The sequence below is a fragment of the Mytilus edulis genome, chromosome 1 (assembly GCF_963676685.1).
Source record: "Mytilus edulis chromosome 1, xbMytEdul2.2, whole genome shotgun sequence".
Classification (NCBI taxonomy): Eukaryota; Metazoa; Mollusca; class Bivalvia; order Mytilida; family Mytilidae; genus Mytilus; species Mytilus edulis.
In genome coordinates, this window is record NC_092344.1 from 16259977 (window position 1) to 16275257 (window position 15281).

At 31.5% G+C, this 15281-nt stretch overlaps 1 protein-coding gene across 1 annotated transcript in view; it reads left to right on the forward strand.

Moving 5' to 3' along the window:
- Positions 1-7903: 7903 nt before the first annotated feature.
- LOC139524974 (glutamate receptor ionotropic, NMDA 3A-like) overlaps positions 7904-15281 on the forward strand; it is a 70182-nt gene continuing 62804 nt past the window's right edge. Inside the window, exon 1 of the mRNA XM_071320147.1 lies at positions 7904-9245. Coding sequence (XP_071176248.1) covers positions 8883-9245 — 363 coding nt within the window. The 5' untranslated portion in view covers positions 7904-8882. The remainder of the gene's footprint in view (positions 9246-15281) is intronic.

Here is a 15281-nt window from a genome sequence, read left to right on the forward strand (position 1 = left end):
GTATGTTTAACTGGTAAATTATTTAGTCAGGAATTTTGTATTGTAAAAATATGATAGCAATATTGGAACAGAATTGTTCAATTAGTTTTGAATTGATCAGATATCATTTTCTCCTATATTAAAAGATAAGAATAATTTCATTACAGCCCCAAAGAAAACCCCACATTTACTATATATTTTGAAAGATACAGATTTGGTTTGATGGTGTTCTTGAAGGAACCTATTACAAACGGAAATCACATCATAATTTACGGAGCTGTTGTTTATAGTGCCCGCAAATATAGATACGATCTTAGTAAACTTATTTATTTTTTGAACAAAATGTTATCGATATCTAAGTGTGTGGTAAAAATTTTAATATTTTCTTTATTGGTATTTATATCGAAGCGTCATAAGCCTATACCGAGTCCGAAACCTGTACTTCAGTGGCTGTTGGTGTTTGCTTTCTGTCATTTTTGTTTTCCGTTTATTGTTTTATCATTTATTAGACTGTTTTTTTCTTTTGAGTTTTTATCACATTTTTCCATGTCGGACTCTTTTGTGACTTACTGTTGTTGCTGACCGTACTGTTACATAGCACTCCGACATCCATGCCATTTGGTCTGTGGTAGGTCTTATTGTTAATCTTTTAAATTTTAATATCAATTGATTAGCAGGAATTGCCTCAATTTTGTTTATTCATGCAATGATTTATATCACAAAAGAATTGGATACTGCCAGAAATTGCATTTATATTACTTAGATTTATTTTTTAAATGAAGACCATTTTCTGCATACAAAACTATTTTGGACAGGATCGTTTATTTACAAATAGCATGCACACAGAAATAAATCTTAAATTCTGAAAATATAACGAATGGTCAAAAATTTTGAATTTATCAATATAATCTAATTCAAGCCTACGTGATGTAAATACATCACAGGAAAAATTACATCATTTTGATAAATAATAAATGACAACAAACTTTCAAATCTTCAATCATTTGCTAATACATATTGTCACGCACAACCCTGAATATAACGATGCACTTGAGGAATAAATGACTTGAATTGCAATTAATTTATATTGCAGGAAAATAGAAATTATAGCGGTGTTTATTACCTGTATAAATTTAAATCAAAGTGCGTATACAACTTTAATGTTTCATTTAGCTAGCAGAAATGGTTTTATTTTCAAAAATCGATAACAAAGTTTTTTTCTCTCACTTATATATTTTATACATATAAGGGAAGATGATATACTCATGTAGTAATGGGAAGTCTCAGAGAGTTAATACAATTTCAGAAGCCAAAAAAGACAAGACAAATCAATTGCAGAAATAAGGAAAACAACGCACAAATAGACAAGAACTCAAAAAAGTTCATACAGATATAAAATCTGACCAAAAACTGTGATTGAACGCAATTGCGTTAGATTATAAAGATGTCTTGTTCCTAAGTAGCATCTCTCGGAATGGTAAATATTCTTGAAAAGAAGAATGAAGGAGGAACAATGATCAGAATTGCAGGTACCACAATATCATTGGTCAGTTGTGCACACAGATAATGTGTTATCAAGTTCTTTTGTGACAAGGAAATTCTTTAGAAAAAACTTGATTTAGTTAATCCCTTGTAAGAAGATTCCCATTTCAAATGTATACTCTGTCAACTAAAAGTTGTATTGAAGGGATAACTATATTGTGTCTTTTTTCTTAAATCTTTGTCCTTTGAGGTTATAAAACTCAAGTTATTTGTGGTCTTTCAGACTTTTAATGTGACGTCATTGAAGTCAAATATGTATCTTTTGGCTTCACCTCAAATCTATCTGAGCATTTAGTAATCAATGCTGTTTTTCTTATTTGACCTGCTAAAAGTGTACAGACAGTGCTGAAATCTCAATAAACTAGGATATTGCCATTGTTCAATTCAGTCTTCATTTCTTTTTACCACTTTACTTATCATTGAAGATCATACAATATAAATATAATCACTTAGTTTTAAACAAAAATATTTTTCCCTGCGCCAGTTAACCATACCTGAAAAACGTAAAATAACAAAAATACCGAACTCCAAGGAAAATTGATAAAAGTTTCTCGTCCATTGGCAAAACCAAAAGCTCAAACAAATCAAATCAAACCAATAGAAACAAATGTTATATTTCTGACTTGGTACATGAGTTTCCTAATGTAGAAAATGATGGATTTAATCTGGTTTAATAGCCAACTTAACCTCTCACTTATATGACAGTCGTTTAAAATTACATAATATTGACAACAATGTGTGAACGTAACAAACAGACCTAAAATATAAAAATGTTTTATTGTGTACAAATCTTTACCATACAATATTTTGAAAATGTATAGTCAAGATGCAAGTGAAGTTGGGGTGCATTGCTACGAAGGCGAAGAGAAGTGAAAAGTTCAAAATTAAAATCGTCTCGTTTGTCAAAGATAATAATTTTATATAATGAGATGACTGCTAAATAAATTTTAATAATGAGATGACTGCTTATATTAAATTCGAGATATACAAAAATGTAAGTCTAAAACCGAGGCTGAGGTGGCCGTATCTGTTTTGTTTAATTTTTGGTTCTGGTGGGTATATTAATGGAACCAAGTCAGAAAAAGTTTGAAAAGTTAATGAAAAGAACATCATCAATATATCTGAATGTGAAAGGAGTAGGTCCAGTAAGACCCCTTTTTGGCCCCAAAATATAGCAGTTTTACAAAATTGCTAAAATGTAAAATTTAAGTTATTTATTGAAAAGAAGAATGCTTCTGCTACATACATATGGGCTGTTTTTGACAATACAACGCACATAGAACGGGTACTGGTATCATTAAGTCATGCAAAATTACAGAAATTTCACAATTTTAGCATTCTATGTTAATTTTAGACGGTTTCCGTCCTAAATGAAAGTGGCCGCATTTGTGTTCATTCTTAATATTGAAATGTAAGTTTTATTTGGTGATAGTACATAACGTATATAAAGGTTGAGGATGAACATGGATGCGACCACTTTTATTTTTGGCAAAAACATCTGAAAAGTGACACATGTTTGAATATTAGATAGATTTTTCATATCTAAGCTTGAATCAGAGCGTTTTTAATGAGTAAATCAGTTACAATCCTTCACTTGAATTGAATCAACTGAAATTTCGTCAGATGAACCTGAAATTTTAGGCCAAAATCGGCCCTTACCGGACCTACAGCTTTAATGATGTATAATAAGACATGAAAAGGGAAATACATTTGAAACTGGACATAGATTTAACTCTGAAATAAATAATTCTTGATGAGTTGCTGCTTGATAGCTTCCTACACAGAAATGGAGAAGACTCCATAAGTATTGATTTACTTGTGTCTAATCCATTTTGCTTTAATTCAGCAGATAAAATATGTTTAAACTAAACACAGAAATGAAAAGTTCACCGTCAAATAATTGAAATCGAATATTTTGTCGGAGTTAGTTTCAACTAACCCTTCTAATCAATTAATATGTGTAAGTCATGGTATCAACGAAATTGTTCAGTATTGCTATTAGTATCTGTGTTGTTCTTTATTACACATTCAAAGGGATGGATGATATCAATATAGTTCAGACTTCGATATTTTCAGCGAACACAGGGCATCGGGACAGCAAAACTTGAAGCTGATGAATAATGCTAGCGTCTTCTTATTCTCTAGTTTTCCATATTCAAAGAAGGGATCAAATCAACATAGTATCTAGGAAAAATTCAATACTTTTCGAAATATTGACATTTATCCACCACTATTTAATACTCAAAAATCTAAAATAAGATGTTCAAATCTTTGCTGAATATTATCATCAATATTGAGAATTGTTATGGAAGTATGATTTCAATAAAATTTAATTAAAAGTGACACTCCACATGCAGCTTTTTAAGCTAATATCGATTAAAAAAAGCGCAAAGTTAGAAATCATTCTTTAAATATCTCTGTTTGGTTTAATAGGCTTAAGTTAAGAAAGTTTAAAATAATTGTTCAGTAATAGAGTTCTGTATTCTCGGGGGGGGGGGGGGGAGGGGGGGGAGTCATCATCAAATAGCTAATTTATTGTAAGAAACAAGACTCACGTGTCTATTTTCTCTTTTGCAACACTGAAATATGTGAATGTATTCTGATCATTGCACAAGATCTGATCTCAAAAAACTAATTATGCCGCTCCATTATGATACCTTCTCCTATGTGGATCCGCCAATTTCAGGATGGCATGACTTAATATGATCTTATATCAACACATTAAGTTTTAATGCAACAAAATGCAGAGGGGGGTTTAATTATTAGTATGTACTTTATTTTTTTTTATATAATAATAAAAATGTATTTCAACCAAGTAAGAGTATATTTTTTCAATTGCTTATAAACGATATGTTATTGTTTGGAAAGATGTGTCTTAAAGTTGCTGTAAGGATGGGTGATACATGTTGATGTATAGTATCTAGCTTTTTACATTCAATTGTTTAAAAATTAAGGGTTTTTTGAAGAAGAAAAAAATTGTCATTTTATTAACGATGAATATGAAAGTTAGGAAAGAGTTTCATCAGGTGATTTTAACCTGTCGATAAATAAATTAAAGCAGCAGAAGTATACCGCTGCTCAAAAACTCACAAATCGATTGAGAGAAAACAAGTCGGGTTTACAAACTAAAATTGAGGGAAATAAAGGCAACAAAGTATACCGGTGTTCAAAAGTCATAAATCGATTGAGAAAACAAATCCGGGTTACCAACTAAAACCGAGGGAAACACATCAAGTATTACAGAAAAACAAAGGAACAACAGGAACACTGAAGTGCAATTAAACAAACACAAACATACATAGTAACTAGCTATTCAATACCAACGGCCGCATTCCTGACTTGGTACAGGATAGTTTAAGAAAAAATGGTAGTTTGAACCTGGTTTTATGGTTGAAACACATCAACTATAAGAGGATACATATACACATGTGATTTTACTAGTTGTATTGGTTTTGTTTTCTCAAACTATCTGATTGAAACGGGAAGTAAAGCTTTTATAAAAAAAAACTAATTAAGACGGGTCTCTGAAGCAAGATTGCAGAATAATATTTTATTGATTTTATTGAGAATCTGTAATATCGTCGTCCATTTAGACTTACAAAATGGCCGTAGTTCTCACCGTTGATTTATTGTAAACTGCATTTTTTATTTGAAAATTCTAGTCAGATAAATGATTCAGTTAATGACAGTAATGATTTCTGATCATATGGTCAATAGCATTATCTCATTAAACAGAAATGTTTATATCAGACAAGTTTTCGCCAAATTAGGATGCGATCATGTATGCTTGCTCGTTGAAACTCGATACAAAACCTTACAAGATACCTTAATACGACGTCCAAATATGTGATTACAATAACTTTATTGACTTTGTTGATAGAGACCGCCAATCAGCAAAACTGGTCAGGGACAAGCTATTCGTCAACAGAAAATTGATATGTCCTCAGCCGAAGAGACAAATGAATATAAGGCAGCAACCATTTGATTTTATGGGGGGGGGGGGCTATGGTTTTTTTTTCTGTGCAAACTTTTTTTTTCGCCTGCGGCGAAAAACAATCTATTTTTTTCGCAACAAGTCGAAAACAATTTTTCTTTCAATTTTAGCATTACATATAGTGGCAGCTGAGGGTGAAACAAACAATTTTTTTTTCTCAGAATCAAAAACAAATTATTTTTTTCTCCAAAAACTGGAAACAAACTTTTTTTTCCAAAAAAAAACCATAGCCCCCCCCCCCCCCCCCAGAAAATCAAATGGTTGCTGCCTAAGCATTAAAAGTGCTTTTAAGCAAACAATCCTTCACAATCTACCGTTAAAAAAACCTAGGGTTCATGTTAAAACTTATTTGATAACTAAATTTACCACTATACTTAAAAATATAGTAATTGCAATAGACGTATTTAGGGTTTGGTGTGTTCTTTTCTTTAAGGCAGACCTCATCTTCTGATTATGAAAACATCGCAGACGTATTTTGCACCGTGTTCTTCCTTTCATATTTATTTGTGAAAAGCTAGTCGACAATACATGTTAAACTACCAATCGACACCCACAAATCATCAAATACAATATATTTTGGTTCAGTAGAGATGGTTTCAGTGTTTTAGCACTTATACCTTTTTTATTTAGTTTTTTTTGCATTTCTCGTGCAAATATATCGATTAATTTTTCTTACTTTTATTTTATTGTAAGTTTTTTCTTAATTTTGCCTTCTGTTATCCAACTAATCAAATAAACATAGAAAATATTGTGTTCCTTGCTTCAAATATCAGAAGATATCATTGGTTAATGTTTTTTTCTCTAATTGTTATGTTCATCTTCATAGATATCCATGTTTAGAATTTCAATACAGAAAAGGGAATAATTAAATAAGCGTTTCAAATTGACTACAGACTACAATATATATTAATGAAAGTAAATACTAGCTAAAACCGTAAATTCACAACAGTTAAACTATAAAGATTGATTACACGAAGGTTTATTCTCCCCTGCAGCACGTCAGAGCTATATTCAGGTAACAATAGTTTACGGTAACTCATTAAAGATACCAGGATTAAAATTTGAATTTGCGCCAGACGCGCGTTTCGTATACAAAAGACTCATCAGTAACCCTCGAGTAAAAAAAAGTTAAAAAGGCGAAATAAGGTAAGAAGTAGGATTTTTTAAGGTTCATTATAACCTTTCGGCTAATATTGCCATATGTACACCACACATTTAACTCTGATTACAGATAAACCTGTCCACTTGGAAAAGTTTTCAGGCATGGCAGGACCTACATAATAATGTTTTAAGTGCATTTTATGTTTCAAAAAACTATGAACTTTTCTTGATTTTGCTTTTCATTTTTTTTTCATCCCTGCAGAAGGTGCAAAAATAAAATAAGTCGGGACAATAGACGTGAACTGAGTGCACCGTATCAAATGCAACTCGTGTGTTTGTTTATTCTGCTATAATCTTCAGACTACAAAAAATCCAGGTAAGTTACGATTTTTTTTTTAAGCATAGACTACACATTACTTTTATATGTCCTGTAATGTCTCAAAACCTTCGTAAATGCATCAGTTTATCTGTACTCATAGTAGATTCTATGTTGTAAGCACGGCCATATTTTTCAATTTCTTTTGATCAACCTTAAAATATTTTTATTCTTTTAAATATATGGACTTGGGCGTTCCTGATGAAGGTATATCAAGAAAAGCGCGTCAGACGCATGTACTTTATATGACGTTGTTTTCATCATTTCATACCGCTATGAAATAATCATCCTCACAAAATTTGATATTGTACAAAAGACAGGTAGTGACATTCAACCTTGAAATTTCTCAATATCAAATTGACGTTGATTTTTCTTAGTTCTATTGACATATTTTAAGTTCAAAGTTTCCATTTCCAATTTAAAACTGATAAATATCAACTTTGAAGTTAGAAATGTCGACTTTGAAGTAGGAAGTGTCAAATTGGATTCGAGAGTGTCGAGTTTGATACATGTGTGTCTTTGTTAACCCGCCAACATACCCATAATTACTATTTGTAGAATAAGGGGATAGCAGAAATTAATTGGAAGGTTTTTGCTAACATTACAGTTAGACAATTATAATACTAGTAATCGAATTTTACTGAATGGTCATCTTGCTTTCATTTTGTCATTTTGACATGATATGTTTATCGCTAATTAATTGCCAGGTGAGCTATACAGTTTTTGTTTGTTTGTATTCTAAGAGTCTTATTGTAGCTGTATCAACTCAGTTTGTAACAATAACACTTGGTGATTGATTTCTGTATTAATTGTTATTAAAATATGATAAACGATATAAGGACATTCTTTATTAACTGTTGTTGAAATCATCGTACAGTATAATGGAGAATGGAACATCTGAAAGACCAGCTGTTGATGACAACCTTATTACTGACAAAGCCATGTAAATGGCTGCTCTATCTGGCTAGCTCAGTATAACAATGTATTTTTGATTTAATTTTCTGACTTTTACCTTGGGTTTGCTTATTATATATTAACATCCATATGCTTGATTTTAATACAATTTATAGGACAGATGAGGGCTTTATCGATTGTGCCATTAAATATAAATGTGTGCGTAATTGTGATGATGCGAGTTCTTAATCATTCCGTAAGAGACCTATACAATCAAATAGTGTTATTAATCCGACTGGCTTGTATCTAAATTTGAACACAGACGTACAATATCCTTTTGATTTGGAAAACGTTAGCTAATTACGCTAGAATACACCGGAAATAGTTCATGCTGATGTTAGTTTGTTCATCGGTCAAACCCTTATGGTAGTGTTTTGTTCTTAAGAATAACATTAAGGAAATATCTATTTTTTTCTAGATTCATCAGAAAAAGTGACCAATTTATCACAAATTTACAAACGGTTTGATTTCCACTATCTTACTTTGCGGTATATGGACTTATTGATAATAACGAAAGGAAAATAATTGATTTAACCTCACTAACAGAAATAGTGAAAAGCGCTACACGCTTGTTTAAACACTTTCTGCTCGGAAAGATATTATAAGTGTTCCCTCTACGACAGCTAATTAACCAGAGTAAACATCATTTCATTTGTTTTAAATTTCACAGATAAAACAATAATCTGACATACGAGGATAGATGCGAGCAAAAAATCAATTGGCAATGCTGAGAGTGCTGGAAATCTTTTCTTTTCCCGGAGTTTTATTGAGACACTGAATTGTTGGTTATCTATTAGTTTTTGATGAATTCATGACCTGGACGATATACATCTTCCTCTGGGTATTGTTTTCTTATCTTAAGAATATGAATGGATATTTAACGTGGCACGCAGGAATGAATCAGTGGATACGACTAACTTTCAGAAGGATTTAACCATGAACAAAACTCAGTTTCTTATCTTTATATTTTTAATTCATGTATGTGGAACTACTAGACCAAATGTTACTATTGCAGCAATTTTTGATATAGAATATTATGATCATTTTAGTAGAATATTCTTTAGATATGTCACGGAAAACGTCACACAGGAAATATCTTTACATGGAATTGCAACTGACTCGAGGAATAACATAGATGGAACATTAAGAGGAATATGTTCTTTATTTAAAGACAACAATATTGTATCATTTATAGTGATAGGATCGACGCAGACTATACAGTCTGTGAGTCTTGTGACAACACCATTGAATATCCCAGTTCTCAGTTATAACACCGATAAAAACGTTTTTATGCCTAGGGTAAGTACAATCAGATCAATATAAAATATGTATTGTGTTCCTGCCTCGCTCCTACTGCAGTCCATGAGATTCAATAAACAAAATATATGTATTGTATTCCGGTCTCGGTCCTACTGGAATCCATGTGATTTAATAATCAAAATATGTATTGTATTCCGGTCTCGGTCCTACTGGAATCCATGTGATTTAATAATCAAAATATGTATTGTATTCCGGTCTCGGTCCTACTGGAGTCCATGTGATTCAATACATTACATGTTTTATCTTCCGGTCTAGCTCCTCTGGGAGTTCATGCGATTCTCTCTGGATGTTTTCACCTTGATTTGTCTTCTAAATCGATTTTTTGTAGGTAAATTACTATACTATATTTGATATGGGTAATTTGAGATATCAATGTCATGCACAGATTAATTAAAGTCAAGATTTAATAATGTTTTACTGCAACAGCTGTTTTCTATAGTCAACAAAAATATTATGAAGTGTGTTGTAAAAACCCGCATGCACAAATAAAACGTACATGCATTTAATTGCAATGTCAACAGAAACTTATAGTATTTCACACAATTGCAACATATGTTCCCCTTTTGCTGATCGACTTATCTGAAATAGGACTGACGAAAACGAATTTGATATTGTTTAAAGTATCAAATGTTTTAAATCTCTTTCAAAATATGTAAATTATATCAAAACTGAGGGAGCTCATGCTTTATTCGATATTCAACGAACATGATATATTGCTATTACATATTGTATATGATTTAAAGTTGTACTGTTGTCCTTTATTGGTGCGGCATTTTCTAATTTTCCACTAAAATGTACTATACCAACTTTAATTGGAAATCTACAAGCCTTTTCGAAGTAAATAGGACAATATTGTCAAGCTTCAGCTGCAGATGATGTTATTCATGACAGCATATAGATTTATAATGTCATGCTGTTTTTCATTGACTTTCTTTTCCTGGTTTAACCCTCAGTTGCAAATTAATCTAGACCCGTTTGTCCTCGTCGATAAAAAGCCGGTAATGTTTAAGTGCTTGCCAAAGAGATCTTTATAATCATTAAGCTGATTCTTATAGACATAATTACGTAGAGTGCACAATTTACCGATGCCTGTTTCAGAAACTAAATGATTTTATTTGAAATTAATGTGAATTTTCAATCGTACGAAGTGCGTAAATATGTAAAATTTAAACATTATAGTTGAATCTGTTTTACGTCTATGTGTTCGTTTTTAAAATGAGAACGGATTTTCTTCAAAACAATTTTATATATCTTTACATTTTAGCACACAATCATGAAAAATTGTACAACATCCATTGCGCACTTAGTTAAAAGCTTACTATCTATGATAAGGTTAACAACCACTGGGTCAATGCCATTGTTGATGACATTTCATTAATAAGATCATCAGTAGGCAAGTCAACACTTCCCTGTTAATTAACAGTTCAAAAAACACCAAACGTTAAACTATAATTTATGTACCTTCTTGTATAAATGACCATAAACTGATTTTGCACATCTTTTTAAATTTTGTTTTATGTACAATGACCTTCAACTTTGTAATTGATTCGGCCTTCCTTTTGTTTTGATTTGAGTGCTTTTGATGAGTCTTTCGTAGACGAAACGCACGTCTTGGGAACTATATCATTTTCCTGGTATCATTGATGATTCTTACAACAACACATTTGGTGCTACTGCTGTTGAATGTTTCTTCCCAAAGGGGACAACCAGATTGACTTCAGCAATGGTGTGCTGAGAGGCAATCTGTTGGTGGGATTACATTCTGTAAATAAACTGGTCATTTACCTTTAAAATCGTTAGAAACACTTTAGATTTAGGTACAGATGACCATACATATATTTGGCACAACTTTTTTTTTGTTTGGTGTTTGAAGCACTTCAATTTGGTACGAATTCCCAGTCTGTAGTTAGATTAAACGCATGCTATCTTTGATTAGTGTATCTGTTGGTTTGAAATATTCCCACCTAAACAGTGGTTGCATATTTACACTTAATCATATAACATATCGTTTAAGTTAGTATTATGGGATTTGTATATCATTTGTCCCTTTGAGTAGCTGGTTGTTTCTTTATTGGATTTGTCCATTTGTTCACTTATTTTATAGCTTTGTTTACGTACGATTAGCCCATTATCAGACTCATCGTCTAGTTTTGTTTAAGTCGGATTAGTCCATCATATCACCGATCATTTAGAGTTGCTTCTGTCGGATTTGTCTATCCTCTCGTCCATCATCTATCTTTGTTTATGCCAAATAATTTCTTCATCGCACCAATCATCTAGCTTTGTTTCTGTCGAATTATTTCAAAGTCTCAAACATTGCCAAGCTTAGTTTTTGTTAGATTTGTCTACCGGCTCATCCATCGTCTAGTTTTGTTTCTGTTGAATTTGTCAATTATATCAACCGTCGTCTATCTTTGTTTCTGTCAGATGATTCTATCATTTCTTTCATAGTCTATCTTTGTTTCTGTCGGATGATTCTATCATTTCACCCATCTTCTATCTTTGTTTCTGTCGGATAATTCTATCATTTCAACCGTCGTCTATCTTTGTTTCTGTCGGATGATTCTATCATTTCACCCATCGTCTATCTTTGTTTCTGTCGGATAATTCTATCATATCACCAATCGTTAACTTTGTTTCATTGGATTTTTCCCTGATCACATAAATCTTGTTTTTGTCTGATACTCCCTTTATCTCATCCATTGTTTAGCTTTGTTTCTATCGGATTAGTCCATTGTCTGATATATCGTATAGCTTTGCTTCGGTCGGATAAGTGCATATGCTCATCCCTCGTATAGCTTTGTCAGATTTCTCCACATTATAAATTAATGCACAGTTTAAGACAATGCAAGCCCCTAGAGTGTTTTAAAATACAGTTAAAAACTCATTTTCATCGTATCGCTTTTAATTAGATTGAATTCTTTTCTCTTTTACGGGCTTTTTTACTCTTTGTATTGAGTTTTTGCTTGTTCTGCATGCTTTTATCCTATATTGTTATTTTTCTATTCTTTGTTTTAACATGTATTTCTTATTGACCTTTTATTTCATGGTAGGCATTTTTTATTTCAGTATTTGAATCTGACACGATGTATTTTTTTATGTTTTATGTTATTGTCATTGATATGTTTTAATTACCATGTGTATGTACAGCGCCTTAGAGTAATTTTTATTTTTTATATAGGGCGCTTTATAAATTTTCATTATTATTATTTTATTATTATTAACCGTCGACCTTTGTTTCTGTTGGATTCGTCCATTATATTATCACCGTCTACCTTTAATTCTGTCACATTTTACATTTTACCCATCGCAAAAGTTTTGTGTATATTTGATTTGCCTATTACTTACTCTTGTAATAAATTGTCACGTCTTATGTTGAATTTGTAAAATATCGCACTTATTAGCTTGCTTCATTTATGATTTTAGTTTAGTCGGATTTGTCGATTGTCTTATCCATCGATTACGGTTTGCTTCTGTTGAAAGACAATAACAATCAAAAACAAGGAGTAAACAAAGACTCATAATTTTCAAATACTAATATCTTACCTTTCGTCAACCTGTTTCTCTTATTTAATTCATCCTATTTCAACATTTCCTATCAAATTTCAGTATGGTATACTTATTACTGATCTTACAACATGTTTCTTCATTTTGCAATCAGCTGTAAAAAAAATACGGAATAGATGTATTTAATCATTTCTCAGTCATTCACAGATTTTGTGTATGCATCTAAACTATTTTTTTAACAGCGGTCTTTCGAAGTTTCATGACATTAGTTAAACTTGTTTGGTTCAAACATCGTTGTCAATATAATGGAATTTGATGTGACTAATATACGAGCGAGAGGTTAAGCTAGCTATAAAACCAGGTTTAATCCAACATTTTCTACAGAAGAAAATGCCTGTGCCAAGTCAGATATATAACAGTTGTTATCCATTCGTTTGATTTGTTTGAGCTTATGATTTTGTCATTTGATTAGGAACTTTCAGTTTTCCTCGGAGTTCAGTATTTTTGTGATTTTACTTTTTCCATGGTGTTTCAATAGTTCCTTTTCGCATTGTTTCAAATAAAGAGGTTCTGAATATGGCAAAATTATAGTAGCTCATACACATGAATAAAATTATTTCAATGAATATCAAATCTTGAAGGCCTAACTTGTCAAATTAACAAAGTTTAAGAATATTTTAGGTAAAACGATTATTTTGATAATACAGGTACATTTAATGATTTTGATTTTAGTTCGTCTGTGTAAAGTAATTTACTATTCTATTGTAAGTGAATATGAAAAAAACAATGGGTCCTAAAGATGCTCGAGATACGAGTGCCACTATATATTTTCATTTGAAAAAGACGCCTTATATAAGTATGAAATATAACCCGTTGAATATAAAATAGCAGGAAATTGTTTGGAATGGTAGGGTTGTAAAACAGCAACAATTTCTCTTAACCTTGAGAAAATAAAATAAGTTATTCACACATGTGATGCTTGCTACTAGACAATACTACTTAACTTTAGTTTCTACTTGGTCCATTATCAAAGAGTCATTGCTATTTAAAATGGTGAGTTTTTAACTAAGCTTAAATTCACAATCAATGAATTTGATGTTTAATGTCCCAATTAAAATCTCATGCTACATCGAACAATTAAAATAGTTATGTGCCCTGTGTGCAATTCATAGAAGATTTGGAATCATGTGCTAGAATTTTTATGAATTGATGAAAATTGTCATTTACAGAAAAGGGCATACTTTGATGTTTGGTGTTAAAATACAATAAAGTACATTGATGTAAAACGTAATGAAGAGTTTATACAGATCTATACACAGTGCAATTAGTTCTGGGATATGACTGCATCATATGTTGCGATGTCTTAGTGATTCGATGCTATCAATATAATGGTTAGGATGTCATAGAAATGTTAAACGACTTCGTATCTTAGTTTTAAGTCCATCAGACAAATCTCTTAACTCTTTATTAACATCAGTTTTAGTTCCCTTTTGGCTGCTACATTGTACTTTCAGCAACTTATTAAGGTGTCCGACGTAAAGGGTAACAGGTCAACAAGTAAATAGGAGATAGAATTACATATTTATTTTGTATATTTTTTAGTAAAGGCATTCAACTTGCAACCTTCAATATCTGACAAACCAATCCTACAAAATCCTTATGTGAAATTCTTATTGCCCTTTTCATTGGATTACTCTATCCTCAACAGCACAGGGTATACAGTGTATGATTGTAATGGGTTTTTAACTTTTTATAAATGTAAAAAATAAGTGCTTAATATGGTTTTTACAATTTTCCGTTTTGAATGAACAAGAGTTGGTTAAACGTCAGCTAGTCAATAAATACCAATTAAGACTAAAAGAGGTCAATATATTTATGATATATACTGATAGCCAGTTATGCCATTAATTAAAACTATTTAAACATATGAAAACACACACTTTTCCTGTCTAGACCATGTAGTGATACCTTTAGCTTTCAATCATCTGTCAGTTAGCTTGACAAACTACATATTAAAACAAAGCTTTCTTTACTATTTCCTGGTGTTCGTATAGGAATTAAGCCGATATATATATAACCTAAACTCATCTACACTATCAATTATTGATTCTCTTGACTTTGGTTTGTGCTTTCAATTTACTGTAAGCGTTCTTCATTATAATGTTTATACTAGCATTTGTACACGGATCATCATGCAATTGACTGTTCAATCACGTTTTTGTTTTATGTTCTGTTAACAGACATTACCACAGAAAAAGAGTTCATATTTATCAGCAAAGCAATAGAACCCTTGTTCTGTTGTTTTAACTGATGCCGTTACCGATTTTTTGGTAAAGAGGGTTCTTTAGATAGTTATCGATTACTATATTATATATCCTTCCTTTTTCATCAATATTTGATATTAAGTTTGTAGGGAGTCAGTCACTGTTAAATCTCCGAGCATAGGTTCGATGTGCACTCTTTCAATTGAAACAAATTTGAAAATTAAAATGATAACTTGAAATTGTT